The sequence below is a fragment of the Centroberyx gerrardi genome, chromosome 14 (assembly GCF_048128805.1).
Source record: "Centroberyx gerrardi isolate f3 chromosome 14, fCenGer3.hap1.cur.20231027, whole genome shotgun sequence".
Classification (NCBI taxonomy): domain Eukaryota; kingdom Metazoa; phylum Chordata; class Actinopteri; order Beryciformes; family Berycidae; genus Centroberyx; species Centroberyx gerrardi.
Window position 1 is genome coordinate 10,165,192 of NC_136010.1, and position 19,038 is coordinate 10,184,229.

Consider the following 19,038-nt stretch of genomic DNA (forward strand, 5'->3'; position numbering starts at 1 on the left):
AGTATTGGATGATAACCCTCACATGATACTGCACAGTGTATGAATATATGAACAGAACTCTTCAAATGCACTCTCCACTAAGAAATGCAGTTCATTGATAAAAGAGTCCCACTGCTGGAGGGATTATTGAAGTTCATCTTCTTCTAACCTCTAGTTTGAGGCTTCCAGCATCACATCACATGGGTCCAGATGTTAAATCCCTGCCAGAGTCAACAGTGTGTGCAAGTGTGAAGAAAATTACTGTTGTGATTAATTTGTGGCACATCTTATGCATGTGATTATTGTTACAGTAAATGTTTGATTTTGTGTGCATTCTCAGGGAATTAGGCCAAATTTTCCCTCATAAATCTGTGATTGGTGTAATTTTATGAGAGTGAATTGGTGTGAAGTTTAAAATTGGTCACCAACAATTGTATTTCTCCTAATCTGAAATCATATCCATGTAGGGCTTGATATGGGTCAGAAGAGTGCCAGCCCAATTCCCAGCATTGTGAGCAGAAAGGCCTCTGGCTGGACCGGTTCATCACAAACAGCATTAACTTGCTGTGTGGACTATTCAGAGCATACCGCTCAACCTACCTCGACACGGCTTTTGACAGCTAATTATGTAGCTGTAGTTTGTGCGCTCGGCGTCGGACCAATCAGAACAACGTATGCGTGTGTCTGAACGGAAGACGGGCCAATCACAGCGTCGTCTCTCTGCGGAGGCGTTACGTCCCACAGACATAATTTGAGTGCTGGTTACATTGTATCACTTTGGCAAAGGAGTTGCACCGCGAATAATTGGACTTAAACATCCAGTCAAAATAATACATTTGCGGCTTTCATCTGTTTGTACTATTCAGGTGTTATTTTCGCTGCTGCACTGGGAAACAGTTGGAGCTTAGGGCGCTCCGCCTCGAAACGTATGAGCCCGTGCATACAAAGCCCGCAGTAGCTGTTACTCGCTGTCAGGACTACTGTGTTTTGTTGATGTCATCCGCGGCAGAGCTGGAGCGACCTTCAATTTGTAGGCAAGATTAGGATAAACAAAGACTCATTTTGTTTTTGTGTTTTTTTTTTTTTTTTCTCGCCAGTGACCCACAGAACGAGAATGGGACTTTTATGGCACTGTATGCTGTTTTTTCTTTTCACTTTCACAGTTGGTTTGGATTTTCAGCAGGGATTCAAACCATACGGACAGTCAGTTTTTGTGAGGAATTCTAAAATAGAGAAAGCTGAGAAAAAAATCGAAAAGAGGTCTGTTCCTGGATGGCTTGCTTCACCAAAGCACAAGATAAAGAGGAGAAGCGCTGAGCAAGGGGACACCTGTAAAGCTCTTCAAGGATATGACACCAAGTTAGCCGACAACACCCACCGCGTAAGTTACCAATACAGGTCCTGTTACACTCTGCACATGTCTAACAATTAGATGTCCCATTTGCTTAAGCTGCGCAGGTGCTAACCAGGTATCCAAGCTGAGGCCTAATCATCTATCCATAGTGCCTACTGAGGCTGTTTCTCCTGGGTAGCACATTCAGCTGTAAACCACGATACCCAGCATAGATCGAGGATATTTCACAGTATGCAGGTTTCTTTGTTCCATTGTAAAAAAAAATGAAATAAAGCATACTATTAATATATTGTATAATTTATTATTATTATCATTAAATTGACCCGCAAACAGTAAGAATGTGCCTACACAAGTTTTGGCTGGTATTCCATCCTTCCCCTGGCTCATGCAGTCATTCAGGTTTTCTCTTGCTGTACCAGTTCTGGCCAGCCATGATGATTTCTTTCTTATTTTTTGGCGCAGTAAAAGTAGTGTGGCGTTATAGTGCAGTGAAAGAATCACATCTTCAGATATGATTCTTCATGCTTAAGGTCCTGCTCGGGGTCCAGGGAAGCACTATCAGACCAGGTTACATCTCTACTGTCCCTCTAATGGCTGTGACCTATATTTTGTTCAGCTCAAGGATGCAACTGTATTCTTTATTCTAGGATCCCACTTTTATCTGCCTCGCTGAGTGTGAATGTGGCTTTTTCTTGAATGTTGATAGGGAACGGGCCTAGGTGAATCCTTGTGACTGGCAGTGTGGTAGTTATTGTGTAATTGCAAGCTGTGTCTGTCTGTGAAGGCAGACAGAAGCCAGAGGATGTTAGGATACAGAGACTACTTTGTCCTTAAGGACCTTGCACTTAAATCCTAGAGGAGAGTAGGCTAAATTTGGTATCACCAGATGTGCTATGGATTTCTGTTTTAGCACTGGGTTTAGTCGTGAAATGAGTGCACCAGGCTAATGCAGCTTACACAATATCTAGGCAATCGCGCAATGATCTCATAACAAAAGCAAATGCAAAATGTAAGCAGACCCCAGTAGAGCAGTGTGATGCTTATTTGCCTAGATCCTCATTGCCATGTGATTGACTTTGCATTGCTGCCTTGTATTCATTGGCCTGTGTATTCTAAGCAGGAGGCAGCAGGCCTGCAGGCTCACCCTGGTCATTCCCCTGGAAGTTACTGCTGTAGGTCCCACTGGCACCAGAGCTGCTTATAGCATGAGCTGCTGGAAGTGGCCTGCTCTTACACAATCAGTGAATATGCACACAGTTAAGGAGTGAAGGGCCCTGATGAGATTAGGGATTTAAGTGTTGCACATAAGGCAACAGTAGTAGCTTAGACAGTGAAAGCAAAAGTATATCTCATCAGTGACCTTTGGGGAAATAGTTGTCTCCTAATAGTTTTGTTAGAGCCCAGACTGCCTCACTGACTTGATGTACACAAAATTCTTGTTAGACAGAAACTCTGGTTTTTAACTGGTTTTCCATAGGGGAATTTTACGATGAGTGCATTTGGTCTGAAGCCTAGTGCTCGGTGAGGTGCTTGCTGATAAGTGGTGCTTCACTTTTTACACTAGTCAGCCATGCTTAAACACTTGGCGAGGGGAAACACGATGCTAGTCAAAGCAAAAATATACTGTGAAAGTTCAAAAATGGGTTTTGCATGCAATATGGAATTGTGTAGGAATTGTGTCTCATTCCTTTTTTTGGTTTAATGGCTGCACTTCTGCTAATAATGTGGCATCAGTTTCTGAGATCTGCACAGCTATTTAGACACATTCCTCATCAGTTAGGCCCCTTTAAAATCATATACAGCTATTACTTTATTTCCCCGTTACATTTGTTCTGCCACATTGTTTCTGACTTATGGTTATATGAGATTGTATGTATGGGTTTGTATTTGTGACACTGGTACTATTATTTTTGAAAACTGACTATTAAGTTTTTTCATGATATCTTTTTCTTCAGTATGCCTTCAACGACCTGAGCGGATCAGTGTCGCTGGCCTGGGTTGGAGATGGCACCGGGGTGAGTGTTACATGCTTGTCTGTTTACATTTAACATATCTCTCCTGCAATGTTGTTCCGCTGTGACATGAGTAGGACAGACTTGGCTAGATTACTCAGCGGATTGTATATGAAAATGACAGGCTACTCTGTGAGCGCAGAGCCTGGTTCACTTCACTCATAAATCACATAATGAGTTCACTCACAGCAGGGTCTCATGCACATTAATAAATGATCCATGTCCCACTTTCCTCAAGCTGAACCTTCCTTTCTTGGCAGGTCATCCTGGCTTTGACGACTTTTCAGGTGCCATTCTTCATGTTAAGACTCGGGCAGTCCAAACTCTATCGAAGGTATGTCTCATGATCTGACCTGTTAGAAACAATTATGGTTTGTGTCTGGTTTGCATTTAATTTGGCCGTCCCAACTTGTCTGCCAGTGAGAACTACGGAAAGTCGTTCCAAGATGTGACCAACCTGATCAACAACACCTTCATCAGAACAGAGTTTGGCATCGCCATCGGCCCCGAGAACTCTGGGAAAGTGAGTCATGCCTCGATTAAATCTGCCGGGTGAAAATTCCCCACACATACTTCAGTGTCGTACTCCTCTGGACTGTTGACAAATACACAGTGGTGGAAAGAGTACTGGAATTTCCGACTCAAGTAGAAGTATTGTTACTTTGCTGATGTTTTACTTAAGTAGAAGTGAAAGTACTGCTGTAAAACTCAATTTAAGTAAAAGTAAAAAGCAGGTCATTTAAAATGTATTCAGAGTAAAAGTTGCTGAGTTACTTTTTAGAAAAGAGAACGTTATTAGATGTGATCTTTCCCATGCAATTCTGAAAGGACGGGAGGACAGAGTTCAAATTTGATTCTTTTAACTGGAAAACTTGGAAATTACAAAATAATGTGCAGAAACAAAGTAAAGCCAGATTACTCTTCTCTTCTTTGCTGATTGACTGTTCAATTTGTCAATTTAAGATTGTCCAGTTTCTGATGCTTATGGAGAGCCACAAAATTTGTACTCTGTAATGGATGTGATTTAAAATGTAGTGAAATACAATACTTCAGTACAAGTACACAAAAAAGCGACTCAATTACAATAACATGAATAATAGTTACTTCCACCCTTGCAAATAACACTACTGTAATGTGTGCTCTGCTGTAAAGTGTTATAACATCAGCCAGAATCAATTCCCATCTTTATTCATCAATCTGAATTTCGTCCTCTGCGGCTCGTAGGTGATCCTGACAGGCGACGTGTCCGGCGAAGTGTCCGGAAGCCGCGGGTCTCGGATCTTTGTCTCTGGTGACTTTGGAAACAGTTTCACCCACCAGGACCTGCCCTTCATCCCCCTGATGCAGATCACATACAACCCTAACAATGCCAGTGTGCTGCTGGTCATCAGCAACAATGTAAGTTGGCGGAGGCGGTGAAGTGTCAGTGAATGTTTAGAGGTGTGGTCCGGTCCATTTTGAAAATAACCTGTTTGGATGTCACTTAGCTCTCTGGAGACCTGGTGAGAAAAGCCTTTCTTATTCTAGTTCTGTGTGTGGGTATTTGAGATCGCTAATAGTTATAAATCTGTCATTATTGGAGAGGCAGAGAGAGACCTTTACCCTTTCCTAATTTCCTTATACAAGGAAGAATCCAGCTGGTCAATGATTTGTAACATGTTTGCATTGGGCACATTCATTCAGATAGCTGTGCTGTTTATGGACTGTTTATGGACCGCTCTAATATACCAAGCTGTATGTGTCTGTGATCCTGTGTAAACAGTGCTGTCATGGCCGTTGGAATTTGAGTTCCATCATTTTCTGTCCTCAGAATGAACTGTGGCTGTCTGACAACTTTGGTGGCAACTGGAAAAAGATCCATGACGTGGTGTGTCTGGTGAAATGGTAAGAGATGAGTGAAGTGATGAGTGAATAATCTGTTATCTCACTAGGTGTGAATGAGTGGAAGCAATTATATGGTGTTATGACTTCTTTCAGGTGTTCAGCGACCAAGGTGATATAATATTATCCATTATCCTCGAGCAGCTGAGTCGAAGCGTTAGTCACCGTAGCTCAGGGAAATATCTCTGTTCAGCGGGATGAGGAAGGAGTGGAGGAACCCCATTCTTATCAGTCTAGCACAGGGCGAAGGGTTCAGGAAGTGATTTCTGCTTGTACATGTCTGTTGGTTAATTGTCCTTCTCCTCAACTTGAGTTCCTCTAACAAGCGTAGTCATGGCAGGTAAGGGGAACACAGTTTCACTTCTCTCTCAGATGGGAGATTAGGTACCATATGAGCGATTAAAGCCAAAGTATGTTTGGCCATGTGTTGACTTGTTTAAAATTATACTTGGCTTGCTCTTCCTTGGAAAGCTTGCTGATTAATTCTAAGATTTATATGAACATCGATTTGCCTGAGACAAACGTGTGCAGAATTCCCTCCCAAGATATTTATTGTTGCTGCACCTTTGCAAAATAGGCAATAAAACTGCATTGCAGTCGGTGACTGTTTGACTAGCTGTTTTTCTTTTGGGCCAAGCCCTAGCAGCACTATTCTCGTTTTGGAGGTATTTCCTAGCATGCATCACTGAATCACTTTGGCAGCTGTGCATGTTTGTTTACTTTTGATTTTTAAGGGTGCTGAGTCTGAGTCTGTCAGAGCTGTACGCACAACACGGTCTCTCCTCCGACAGCCTTTCATATCGTCCCACAAGACCTGACCCTGATATGAACAGGCCATGGGAAAATGGGTCAACCTCAACTGGGGCAGCAGTTTTCTGAAGTCATAACACAACACTCAGTGCAAAGTACATATTTAGGAAGGGCAAGGCTGTATGCTGGTTGTATTTGATAAGCCAGAGCATGTGATGCCACACAAAGGAGTGAGTATCAGCGCAAAACACCAGGTTCCTACGGCTGTGGGTGTGTGCCAGGAAGACTGTGCCAGTCGAGCAAGCATTGTTTATATCCTCAGCCAGTGTGACTGAACGTCAGAAAGAAAACAAACCCCTTTCAGTGGGAATCAAACATGATGTCAGTTTTCCAATGCTCAATCAGTCTATATTCAACAGTGTGGCTGGACATCATGAAGCCGAAACCCAACTACATTCACTGGCTATCAAACATGATACAGAGTCCCACTGCGTCAATGCAGCCGAACATATTAAGGGAAAAGATATTCATATAGAATCAAATGTGAGACAAATTTAATTTCTTTCTTCATGCAGGAAATGTTCCCCAGCTTTACATGTGCCAAAATTAAACCCGCATCCTGGCCTTGTACATTGTGAACTGAGCACACTGAGAACTGTAACTTCCTTATCAACAATCTTCTCGCTTAGCTACTTTGTGTGTGGCTGCTTATCTGACATACTTGATACTTTTTCATTCTAGGGGAATGAAAAACACCATCTTCTTTTCCTCCAACCTCAATGGATCCTGCAGTAAGTGACACCTTCATTAAGCAAAACTTTAAATAAAAAAAAGGCCCAACCTGAATGTTTTGACCTCAGGTTTGTTCACACAGATTACAGGAGCACTATATGGGAAATAATGTCTTTGTATCTTTCTCAAGCCAACTTGACTCAAAATATAAGCATGGACATTGTTATATTGAGACTCCTGTTACCAATTAATCAATTTGGATTTAAGGATAATAATTTGAAGCATGAGGTAAGAATAACCCAATGCAAAAATGCAGACAAACTGTTTCTAAGATGACAGATGACCCTGATCAGATGAGGAAAAGTCTTTGCAGCACTGGTATGCTGCTGATGGAGCCTGTAATTCTCCCAAAATAGACATTATGCAAATCAGTTCATCTCTACTTCTGTTACATTTACACCTCCAGCATTTTAATTTTGAACGTTTCCTCTCTTATTTTCCAGATGAACGGGGGATGCTGGATCTGAGGAGGACAACAGACTATGGAAAAACCGTCAAGACTGTGGCCAGTAAGATCTTCTCCTTTGGCCTGGGAGGACGCTTCCTCTTTGCCTCTGTAATGACAGGCAAGGTTAGTATGAGTTCAAATCACCAGCAGATAGGGAAACATGATCAATATACAGAGACATAATATTGATTCTTTAGACCTTTAGATGTCAGAAAAAGCTTCAGTCTGCTTGATTTGAAATGCAATATGCATTTGTGAGGGGAGCTGCCACGTAGTACCTGCAGATAATTTTCATGGTAGTGAATTTTAAATATTTATTAGGAAAATATTTTTCCAATATCGGTAAACTTAAAATGGATATTATTCTTATTTCTGCATTTGGTTTCGAAGAGAAGTATCAGTTCGTAATAAATATGGGAAGTAGTATGATATTTTACCCATGTAATAGTGGTTGATGTTGAAATTAACCACAGAAAACGACAATGTCATGCTTGTCAACAACAACATTGATGTTTGTCCTTCAGTATGGACCATATTTACTGAAATTGAGTCTAATATGAGTAGCATGTTAAATGTATGATCCATGGTAGCAGATTCTGTTGCATTCAGCACTGTAATGTTGTGAGCACAGCTGTGTGGACAGATCCTGTGTGTTTGCTGGTATGTTTGTGTCTGTGTCCTTAGTCTCTTCTTCTTTTCCTGGGTATGTAGACTTGTTAGCATATATTTGCATGGGTTATTTTCGCTCCAAACCCTAACTCTTCCCATTTCCTCCCCTCTCTCTCTCTCTCTCTCTCTCTCTCTCTCTCTCTCTCTCTCTCTCTCTCTCTCTCTCTCTCTCTCTCTCTCTCTCTCTCTCTCTCTCTCTCTCTCTCTCTCTCTCTCTCTCTCTCTCATCTGCCTGTCTCTCTCCCTTCCCTCTCCACCCCTCCGTCTCTGCAGGGCATGTTGAGGATGATCCATGTGTCAGTGGATGAGGGCGAGGTGTGGAACATGGCCCAGCTGCCCCCTGTTGGCCATGAGCAGTTCTACTCTATCCTGGCAGCCAACGACGACATGGTCTTCATGCACGTCGACGAACCAGGAGGTCAGTCCGCACGGCACCCCGGGCCATTTTACACTTCTACTCACCATACTGTATAATGATGGTGACATTTAAGAGCGGAGAAAAAAAACGGTGCAGTGCCTGAATAATGCAGTCACTATCCAGGCAATCATCATCAAGCATACCTTATTCTGAATGTACACTTTTCCCCCCATTACATTATTTCCAATTTCTGAATCTTTGCATCTTTATTTTATGTGTGATCCAATGTGAATTTCTCTATGCTGACAATGGTTATTAATGTCCACAGATACAGGATTTGGCACCATTTATGTATCAGATGACCGGGGCACGGTGTACTCGAAGTCGCTGGAGCGCCACCTTTATACGACCACAGGGGGCGACACAGACTTCACTAACGTCACGTCCCTGCGGGGGGTTTTCATCACCAGTGTCCTGGCTGAAGGTAGCTGTGATCATATTCATGCATTTAGATATACCAATAGCAACACACATACTCACATTCCCCCAGAAACACACATACACATACACATACACAGACACAGACACACACTGTATGACTTATCCATTTCACACTGGAGGGGGGGGCCTTATGTAAATATTTCATTAGCTGTTCAGTGTGAGATGAGCTGCCTGCCTGGAGGAGCAGGCTGTCACTTCAGCAGAAATACCTCACATTACCAGCTCCCCACTGAATCATACCTCCATCATATCCCCTCTGCTCTGCTCACTGTATTTGCTCCCGAAAAATCCCTTCCATCTGTCGCCTTAAATGTTATTTTACTTCTTTCCCCAGCACTTCTGTCTTACAGGATCATTTTGTGGTCACAGGATTATTGGCAGGGCCTGACTCTTGCACTCTTATTTGTACTCATTGTCTGCGGATAAGAGCATCAGCTAAATGCCCAAGTCGGCAGGTGAATGTAAGTCATTGTCTTGTTGTTCCAGATAGCTCAGTGCAGTCTGTGGTGTCCTTTGACCAGGGAGGGGAGTGGCTTCCCCTGCAGAAACCTGCCAACAGCAAATGTGATGCTACATCCAAAGACCCAGACAAGGTAAACAAGAGGAGACGGGTGTGTCAGGAGGAAGATGTAGGAGGGTGGAAACTTGATCTGACTTGATGGAAACTTGTGTACTTTTGAAAGATACAGTGTTGAATGACCTATGATGAATTCAGTTTTGATAAAATGTCTTTTGAATTACAATGGCAACAAGGCTAAAATTCCTTTAGTGTGGCAAAATTGGGTTATTTTGTATCTCTAGTCAATAAAAACGCACACAATGTTGCTTCTGTGGACAGTCGGATATCAAACGCTGGTTGTGCTTGTGTCTGTACAGTGCAGTCTCCACATCCACGCAGCCTACAGCACTGCGATGAGGCTGAACATCCCCATGCTGCCGCTGACTGAACCGAACGCTGTGGGCCTCATCATAGCTCACGGTAACTCCCCCACTCACCACCCTCAGCGCTGTCTGCAGAGTTTCCATCCAGAATTATTCATGAATATCTTCTCTTTGCTTTGCTTTAAATAAGGGGTTTATCATGCAGATGTGGTGATAAACTGGAAGAGTTGTTGTTTCCTTGCCTTCTGACCTCTGCTGCTGCTGCTGTGTGTCCCTTCAGGGAGCGTTGGCGATGCCATCTCAGTGATGAAGCCTGATGTGTATGTGTCTGATGATGGGGGCTACTCCTGGCTGAAGGCCCTCAGCGGACCTCATCACTACGCCATCCTGGACTCTGGAGGCCTGCTGGTGGCTGTGGAGCATAGCACCACTCAAGCCATCAACCAGATCAAGTGAGCTATAGGTGGAGGGAATGGAGAGGCTTGGGTTGGACCTATGTTAGTTGTTGCTGTTTCTGTTCTTCTATCTTGTGTGCTTGGTCACATTTAAACTCATTGGGATGCAAATTTCAATTCATAGACCTCATAAACAATAGCAGTTTCAAGGATGTACATAGGCACTGTTGAAAGATGCAGTTTGATAAATGAGATGTTAATGAAATAGCATAATTTTTACCTTTTTTTATTTCCTGAGATTATGCTGATATATCTGTACATTCTTTCAAAAAGCTTGAGTAATTCAGCACACACCAGAAAGAATTAGATCAACTCTTTTTATATCAATAGACTACATAGTGGTTGTAGACTATAAAACCAAAGGAGTGAACGGTGCATTTTGCGCGTTGTTGCTGCGTCAGGTTCTCTATAGGTGTGTGCGCTGAATCTCTCAAGCTTTTTGACTTTGATTCTTCCTGCATCGGCCGGCACCCCGGGGAGCAGCACCGCTGCGCACAGGGCACTTTCAACTTTTTGATCTGTACTTTCTTTGTTGTCCTGGCAGGTTTTCCACTGATGAAGGACAGTGCTGGGGTGTGTACAACTTCACCCAAGACCCCATCCACTTCACCGGGCTGGCGTCAGAGCCGGGAGCTCGCTCCATGAATGTCAGCATCTGGGGCTACAGAGACTCGCTCATCAGCCAGTACTGGGTCTCCGTCACCATCGACTTCAGGGAGCTCCTCACCAGAGACTGTGAGTGACTTGGTGACTCGTTCACAAGAAATGTATTTAACCTGATGTGATATAACTAGCTGATCGTTTTGTAATTCAGTAATTTAGTCAGGATTTGTCAATAATTTGGGATTAGCTCCGGATCCCCACCACATTTTGTCTAATATATACATATATTTTTTTAGGTGACGATAAGGATTACGTGCAGTGGTTGGCCCACTCTGATGACATCAGCGACCCCAAGGATGGCTGCATGCTGGGCTACAAAGAGAGGTTCCTGCGCCTAAGGAAAGACTCCGTCTGCTGGAATGGACGAGATTACCAGGTCAACACCCAGCCGACCCCCTGCCAGTGTACCTTGGATGACTTCCTGTGGTAAGATTTCAACTTCCAGGCTCAAAATACCAAACTCAACGACCAGGCCAGAAATAGAATGATAGTGTTGGTTTTATATTTCTTTGACTTCTCTGGTGGTAAGAACAACTCTGATGTACCAGGGGTGGAGGGAGTACCAAAATATCCTACTCAAGTAGAAGTACTGTTACTTGGTTCACATTTTACTTGAGTAGAAGTAAAATTACCATCTATTTAAGTAAAAGTAAAAAGTGGCTCATTTGAAATGTACTGAGAGTAAATGAGTAACAGGCATTGCTACATATAATCAGTAGACCATAATGCAGTGCAGTCACAAGACACGCTGCGCTGGCGTAACGTTTTCTTTTTCTCGACTGGAAGAACTCTCGCTGCACTGTCGCTATCACTCTCTCCACCTGCCCCACAGCTGAATGCAACAAGTTCACGCCCATTCCCTGGGGCATGTCAAAGTCATTCTGGGAAACTGTTCTATGGCTGATTGTTGATCAGTTAGATCTAGTTAGGTTAGTTAGATCTAGTTACACATTCTCTGTAAAGTCCCTTGAGACATGCATGTGATAAACGGCTATATAAATAAACTTGAACTTGAACATGAAATGTAAGAAATCACTAACTTAAGTAGAAGTAGATGAGGCAGGTTGAGAGAAAGTTGGTACACCAAAAAAAAGAATAATTGCAACAATAACAATCTTGCAACTCTTTGCAGTGACTTTGGATACTACCGTAAGGAGAACAGCTCAGAGTGTGTGGAGCAGCCGGACCTGAAAGGCCAAGTTCTGGAGTTCTGTCTGCATGGAAAGGAGGAGAAACTGCAGACTAGTGGGTAAGGCTCCAGTCTCAGCCTCTGAATCCAGTAGATCTCTAGATATCAGTGCATTAGCCTGTTCCTCTAGCATCAACTAAACAAAATATCATTCTCTCTCCATTCGGTGATCATGAACTGACCGATGCACTGCTGGTCCACAGCTACAGGAAAATCCCTGGAGATAAATGTGAGGGAGGAAAGATGCCTGAGCGTAAAGAGATCGACCTCAGCAAGAGGTGTGTCAGTGACCTGCTGGGCCCAGAACTACTGGTCAGTATCTCCAACCGCCTACTGAGACTTCTGTAAAATTTGTGAATATATATATTTTTATGCTAACAGTTACCCATTTCTGCTCCCGTCCCGTCCCTCTGCTTATGTTGCAGACGGTGAATCACTCCTCCAAGACTGTGCCCATCACGATAACAGTCATCATCGTCATGCTGCTCAGCATCGTAGCAGGGGTCATCTTCGTCAAGAAATATGTCTGTGGCGGCAGGTGGGTGTAACTCTCTGGCCCGTATTTATAGTTGTGACTGTATTCCAAACTCGTAAACCTAAACCAATCCACATCAGAAGAACATGTGTCCAGGATCTGATACTTTATATGTAGACAACTCTCTTCTGTTGCTTTTCCTCTGTTCTAAATTTTCTGTGTTTGAATTTTTCTGTGTTTCGGGTGATCTGACGGTATTTTGAATGTGCCGCGCAGGTTCCTGGTGCACAGGTACTCTGTGCTGCAGCAGCACGCTGAGGCCAATGCCTTTGAGGGGGGCGACGACCCGCTGGAGACCAACCACAGTCAAAACGGCAAGAGGGAGTTCCATGACGACTCAGACGAGGTACAGTGGAAACATTCCTCCCTCGTACACAGACTGAGAGAGTAACATGATACTCAGGATACCAACTTTTTCCAAAGACAGTGCCATAGTATTGCAATAGCGGTAATATGAAGTAGATTTTTTAATGCCACCACTGGTATTAGACAAACATGTGTGTCTTCAAAACTCACAAGATGTCATTTATAAATTCAGAGAGCTAAAGGAGTTTAGGAAAACTAAATGGAGAGGTTTTTGTATGGCAGTCAATGGCTGCATTTACATGCATGGATTAGCCTGGATATTGACCATGCTCTTATTTGGGTTAAGCTGTTTACATGCAACTTTAATTGAGAATCCCTGTTGTCATGAATTAACCAATTAACACAATATTCCTGCCTGTCACCTGCCAGCAGCCTCCTCCCTTTTTGACTGAGTGGGTTACTTGTAATACATGGCAAAAAAAAATGATCCCAGTAATAATCTGTGCCATCCTCTTAACGCCCGATGTTACAGGCAATTATGTTTTTCACTGTAATGAATCGGGGATGTCAAGAACACCAGGCTATAGTTGCCGCTGTAGACTCATCCCTAAAACTTTCCAGATGCTCTCAGCAGGGAATATCACAATACGGTTTCATCCATATGACAATTACAGATGAGAGTCGGGAGTCAGGACTGGTGGGAGAGGCTGGTTATGCGCTGAGTTTACAGATGTAGAATGGAAAGAACATTTTTGCAAGTCATGGGCTTCATTTGTCAAGTTGTGCAGCATTACGGAGCGTATAATGAAGCCTTGAAGCCGTCCCGCTGTGCACACCTACTGTATGCCACATGCTATGAGAGTCGCACTTGTCTTACGGAGCTGCTGGAGGTTTCATGTTGTCGCCAAACAATTCATAACAATTCATAACCCTGTGAGAGTCTGCGCAGATGGTGAAAGCCTAAAGTGAAAGGAGTAAGATGTTTAAATGCAACAGTAATCTGTCTAATATAGGAGTAGAAACAAAATCCACTGGACTTAAAATGATTTTAAGTCCAGTGGATTTTGTTTCAAGAAAATGGATTTTGTTTCTATTTTTTTGGACATCTTACTACCTGGATGACTGAAATGAATTGACACAGAAATATAGAAGTAAACCAGTCATCTTAACCAGGTTTCTCAAAATCAACATTTGTACATGTTAACCCTAAACCAGGTTACTTGAGTAACTGGGTAAACAACGTGCATGTAGACATAGCCAGTGTTTCCTTGTTTGCTCTTCTGTGGCGGCTCCGGCTTCATCGGTATGCTCTTTTGTTTTCCCTGCACAGGACCTGCTTGAATAGCAGGCAACACCTGTCGTGCAACTGAGCAACAGGTTTCCAGCCCGACCTGTGGCTGGCCGCTGTCCTGTCACTCTTTCGTCTCCAGCTACTTCTTCCTTTCACCTTCTAGCGTGACCTTTGGCCTCCGTCACCGGACGAAGAGTCTGCGTCACTCCGCTGTCATCCATGAGGTATCTAATGAATGTACAGAGGCTTCCTGGGACTAATGCCACGGTTGAGGAGAACTAAGGAGGGCTTGTAGTGTTGTGCTTCGACTATTGATTCTGTTGAGTTTGAATTTCCAAGTTCTTTTTTCTAGGGAATGGAGGACTAATGCAGTAATTTGAACTGTTGACAGAACCAGAGTAATGGATTGCTGCTTTGAAGCAAGCTAGTTATATTAATACACCACCATTGCATTACGGGTTCTGCCTCTCCCATCACCTGGGAGTGCTCTTGGGAATACTACCCACTTCTGTTGAAGATGTGTGTCCTTCTTCCTCATGCACTTGTACATAAACCTTTTTCCTTTTGCCATTGTTGATGTGATTTGATTTGGGTATGTGATAATAGGGTTGCTGTTGATTGCTGTGGCTTGGTTAATAACTCTCCCAAGCCACTCAAGTCTTAATCCTTACTTTTAATTAAGTATTTGTCGAAGTCTGGGGTGTCGAACGATGTGCCATGGAGGGCCGAGAGTCTGCAGGTTTTCGTTCCAACCAAAGACTAGATCAAGTGATTTTACTGATTAGCAAACCTTCAACCAAAGGAGGGACCAATAGGTGAAATTGCCTGGTGTAGTCTTTGGTTTGAATGAAAACCTGTGTGCTCTTGGTCCTCCGTTGCACATGGGTTGAGATCTCTGGTCTAAGTAATAAGATGCAAGTGGAAACTGCCGTTTGCATTAAGTTTGATAGCAATAACATGTTTAGGTACATTGTATAGGCACATTTAACACTTTCATTGCCACAATATCTCTAATCTCTCCAATTAGTCCATTTTGATTCATGGAGAAGTTATTGTGTGAAATGCATTACCCAGGCTTATCTTTCATGCCACACATCACTATGGAAGACGGTCAAGTGTGTCTATTTCAAGACTGGATTTAGTTCAAGAATTAATGTCTGCAGCTGTGACTGCCTAAAGCACAAGGTCCTTTGTATGCTAAGAGTTTGTAGTTTAACATTTTTCCTAAATGTGATCTCACTAATGATTAATGTGATGAAACTGTAATAATCACTATTGTAACATGTCATTTTGTTGTATATACAGGTCATGTTTATAATTACTTGAGCAGTTTTTGTACTAACAAGAACTTTTCAACTTAATTATCAAATGACAAAATGACAATAAATTGTCATGTGGTTCGAAGAGTTTCAGAAATTACAGAAATATCTCTAGTTTGGTAGTAAATATCTACAGCTATTTTTACAACATTCATTTATGAAATTAATAAATCAATGCGTCAGTTTAATTCGAGGACAGAAACACCGGAGCGACGAGAAAAGCAATGTAATTATGTAAATGTTGTCTAGCATGATTGACAGATGCTAGCGTATTTGAAGAGTTAACGACTTGGTTTGTATAAGCTGACAATTTGTGCTGCACTGTTGTCTTTGTTGGTATTTGAATATGAGGTGAGCAAATTCTCTACAATCACAGGACTGTTGAAGGTTTCTAACTGGGGTACGCCTTTCATAATGAACTACTGTATTTTTTATCTTCCTGAAACTATTCAAAGATGCTATGATTTTGAAACATAACTGGATTGGCCGTTGCCTCTCAACAAATATGTCTTGTCTATCATATCAACTCTTACAGGGTTTTTGCTCCTTGTAAACATTTGTTGCACAATTATCTGTCTTTGTCTTGTGTTCAATGCATTGCTTTCGTACAGGTTTTATTTATTTGTGATGAGCAGGTTCAGAGTGCAGTAAATGTGATATATAGTTTGGATGTGGCTATACAAGTGCCTGGCGCGGGGAATATGATGTGAGCCCTCCCAATGTGTGGCCAGCATGGATTCACTGATAATCGCTTATATCAACTAATGTGTGACCAGTTACATCCGGTATGTCAATGACACCCCGAAGTTGCACTTGTTGCCTAAGTTAACAAATCCTGTGAAAACAGTGAAGAAAGTGTCTGTTTCATACAAGCTCCCATTGAAGTTGATCGCATGTTGATTTCCAATAATAATACATATGTTTAATGAAGTGATTTCTTCTAATCCACAGAGCTTGAAAAAGAAAATAGGCTACGATAACCTGATTGTTCTCTCTGCTATGTTTCATGTCATTCTGACTTAAATATTTTGGTCTGAAGTGAGAATCACCTCAACCTAAAAAGACAGAGTGGATACAGTGGTATGTAGCTGCTATACACTGACTGGGGAGACACTTGCTGAATTCTTATTTAATGAAGGTTTATTGCATTAAGTGGTGGTGACACGTTTTTCTTACAGTTTGAAAATGCTGTATAAATTAATAAGTCATTGTGATGGTTCTGTAAATATACAATGTTACATCTTTGTATCTGCTATGTTTTTCTCTTCTGTATATTCGAGGCAATTTGCTTTGGGTTGACCAATAAATTAACATGTTCCTCTATTTCTGTACGTTATTTCTGAGCTTGTTTCCGACTCCCAGCAATGTAAAATGTGTCTGACAAAAGTAGAGCCGCAAGTAAAAATGCAGAATGCAAATAGTAATATGCAAAATAACTAGGTATGGCTGTGTAGTTAACACAGTGGTTTGTGTCAGAGTCTATGACATTTTCAGTTTGTTCACAAAGTGCTCAGTTACCAGGCTAAGTTCCTATTCCTTTGAAATATGGCTGCTGCAAGCAATTTAAGATATCTCACACAGGTACAAACACAGGACTCATTCATATCAGTTTCATCGCTGTCCGCTGCCTCATTTCCTACTAATACCTGTGTACACAGTCGACCCTATTAAGTTAATGTGATACTGAGCAACAAAGCTGATGTGGTAGACAGTCGCTGAGCAGAGCATCCCACCTAAATGTAACAAGGCCAGCCTGAAAAACACATTAATGACCCAACAGTTCTACACAGGACGTTCTCAGATTCTATACAAAAAATTCCCCTCTGTGTCAAAGAAATCTTTCCCAGCTTGCACCACAGGAGAAATCTTTGCTGTTAGCATCAGTTCTTCAAGTTCGCTCTCTGAAAACACCTGTCCATCCCAGTCCTCCTCCTCTTCCTCTTCCTCCTCCATAGCATCATTTTTGGTAGCGCTGTCTTCCTCTGTTGATCTTGCTGTCACTGAGGCATGTTTAGTAAAACCAGCCGGTGAGACGGAGAGCTGGGTGGGCAGAGTGGCAGGACTGGTCACCAGGGATGCCGAGCCTTTGCCTCCAGGTATCAGAGTCTGCTTGGCCACAGTGACCAGTTCACCGGCTTTACTTCCACTGGGCAGGATGGCTGGTGTGCTTTGCCCAGGCAACTTTGGCTTGTCCTGCCCTGTCCCACCTGGAGACAGAGCCTGCTGACCGAGTCTAGCCATTACATTAGTGTCCTGCTTGGCTTTTCTTTCAGGAGTGGGGATGAACTTGCTCCTGAGGACTCTCAGGACGACATCGGGGCTGACGGAGAAGCTGTCGGCCAGACGCTCCACTGTCCACTCCTCTGGCTGCTCCTGCTTCAGATATCTGAAAGATGAGTAACATTTGATGCTGTAAAGTGTCATTTGTACAATTACACTGAAGAAAGATGAGGTATTTCTTGTGTGAGTGGCTGGACTGAATGAAGCATGGGTCACTACTGCAAAACAGAGCTCCTCACCTGATCTGCTGGATAGCATCCCAGCTCAGCTTCCTCTCTGGAGCTCCTGATGGAGTCATCTGCCTCCTCATCACATGGTATTTCACAGTCCTCTGCCTCTTCCTCTCCTCACTGGAAAACAAGTGAGCGAACATGTAGTTAACTTGTCACGGCTTGCCAACACAGTATGCACCAAGGTCTAGATATATGAGAAAATGTCCAAATTAATGGTGCTGCTTCTCACTCAATCAAGGACTGGAGCTTGTCCTCTACATCCTCCATGTCAACATCGTCATCAAACATCTCGCGGCTCTGTCTTGGTGCTCTGTCTGAGGCTCTGTGCACACGGCTCTGTCCCGTCCATGCCCTGGCATCTCTGCTTGCAAACCGACAGCTCCTTGCAGAAACTGTGGGCATCACTGACAGAGGACCCAGTCTGGAGAGCAGGGAGAAGACCCGCAGGGGCCTGGCCATGCTGAAGGGTCACTGGTCTGGATACTGTGGAATCACACAGAGACAGCTGGTGTCATCCTCTTTGAACCAATACTATTAGTCTATTTTGTTAGAGAGGCTAATTAATAGCGTGTTAGTTAGCTATCTAACATGCAGGTATTGGCTTCTGTTTCAAAATAGCTATAAAATCTAAGTGCCTAATAACCGACCTTGTTCAGATCTGAGACCTTCACCTTGTCAAGCCTCTCAGGTCTAAGCAGCATCCAGGTCTTGTCAAGAGGCTGTCCAGAAGAACATGCGCTAATATTTTCTGGAGTAACACAACAAAACTCGTGTGGATGCCACTAGAAATTTATGTACTTCCGCAAATATACTCTGTAGCACGAGCCTCGTAGCACAAAGGCTCGGTACTGCCAGCTGCTGGAGTGGAGGCGTAATTATTGGTTAGGCCTGAACATGGAGGTTCACCTTTAAGATGTAACTATTAATACCACAGCATAATATTTTATCAGCTCGCGGTGATTCGCAAGTACAGTGTAATTCGTAGACAATGACAGCATTATATCCCTGGGGAGCTTGCAAAGGAACAAACAACAAGGTCTGCTAGTGTGAATGAATGCAAATGGTGACATCTGCCGGGCGCCAAAGGGCTTTGCACCTGGAATCCTGCTTTTATGTTTCAAGCAGCAGCTACGCACCTCCT

General features: G+C 43.0%; 2 protein-coding genes across 5 annotated transcripts; one reads left to right on the top strand and one right to left on the bottom strand.

Annotated features, from left to right (window-relative positions):
• Window positions 1–760: 760 nt before the first annotated feature.
• Window positions 761–16,707, top strand: sort1b (sortilin 1b). Its single transcript, XM_071903243.2, has 20 exons — window positions 761–1,360; window positions 3,289–3,348; window positions 3,606–3,679; window positions 3,766–3,868; window positions 4,570–4,743; window positions 5,156–5,229; window positions 6,718–6,767; window positions 7,212–7,339; window positions 8,159–8,303; window positions 8,572–8,727; window positions 9,231–9,337; window positions 9,621–9,723; window positions 9,907–10,078; window positions 10,626–10,816; window positions 10,981–11,170; window positions 11,877–11,993; window positions 12,137–12,245; window positions 12,359–12,471; window positions 12,685–12,814; window positions 14,105–16,707. Exons 1-20 carry the CDS (start codon window positions 1,094–1,096, stop codon window positions 14,117–14,119), a joined length of 2,478 nt encoding a protein of 825 aa, XP_071759344.2. The 5' UTR covers window positions 761–1,093; the 3' UTR covers window positions 14,120–16,707.
• On the bottom strand, window positions 16,697–18,687 carry ngrn (neugrin, neurite outgrowth associated). Of its 4 annotated transcripts, none has more exons than XM_071903244.2 (4): window positions 18,569–18,687; window positions 18,127–18,380; window positions 17,904–18,014; window positions 16,697–17,770 (listed from the first exon to the last, which is right to left on the bottom strand). In XM_071903244.2, exons 2-4 carry the CDS (start codon window positions 18,354–18,356, stop codon window positions 17,182–17,184), a joined length of 930 nt encoding a protein of 309 aa, XP_071759345.2. In that variant the 5' UTR covers window positions 18,357–18,380; window positions 18,569–18,687; the 3' UTR covers window positions 16,697–17,181. The 4 variants fall into 4 exon arrangements, with proteins under 4 accessions (XP_071759345.2, XP_071759346.2, XP_078144204.1 ...); XM_071903245.2 differs by having other exon boundaries at window positions 18,127–18,373; window positions 18,569–18,680; XM_078288078.1 differs by having other exon boundaries at window positions 18,545–18,680.
• Window positions 18,688–19,038: the final 351 nt, after the last annotated feature.

Bases quoted from the DNA above. Each gene is read 5' to 3' on its own strand.
- sort1b (XM_071903243.2), top strand. From the start codon at position 1,094: ATGGGACTTTTATGGCACTGTATGCTGTTTTTTCTTTTCACTTTCACA. The intron at 3,680-3,765 runs GTATGTCTCATG...CTTGTCTGCCAG, and splicing joins CAGTCCAAACTCTATCGAAG to TGAGAACTACGGAAAGTCGT. The intron at 9,338-9,620 runs GTAAACAAGAGG...GTGTCTGTACAG, and splicing joins CATCCAAAGACCCAGACAAG to TGCAGTCTCCACATCCACGC.
- ngrn (XM_071903244.2), bottom strand. From the start codon at position 18,356: ATGGCCAGGCCCCTGCGGGTCTTCTCCCTGCTCTCCAGACTGGGTCCT. The intron at 18,015-18,126 runs GTGAGAAGCAGC...CTTGTTTTCCAG, and splicing joins AAGCTCCAGTCCTTGATTGA to TGAGGAGAGGAAGAGGCAGA. The intron at 17,771-17,903 runs GTGAGGAGCTCT...CTCATCTTTCAG, and splicing joins GATGCTATCCAGCAGATCAG to ATATCTGAAGCAGGAGCAGC.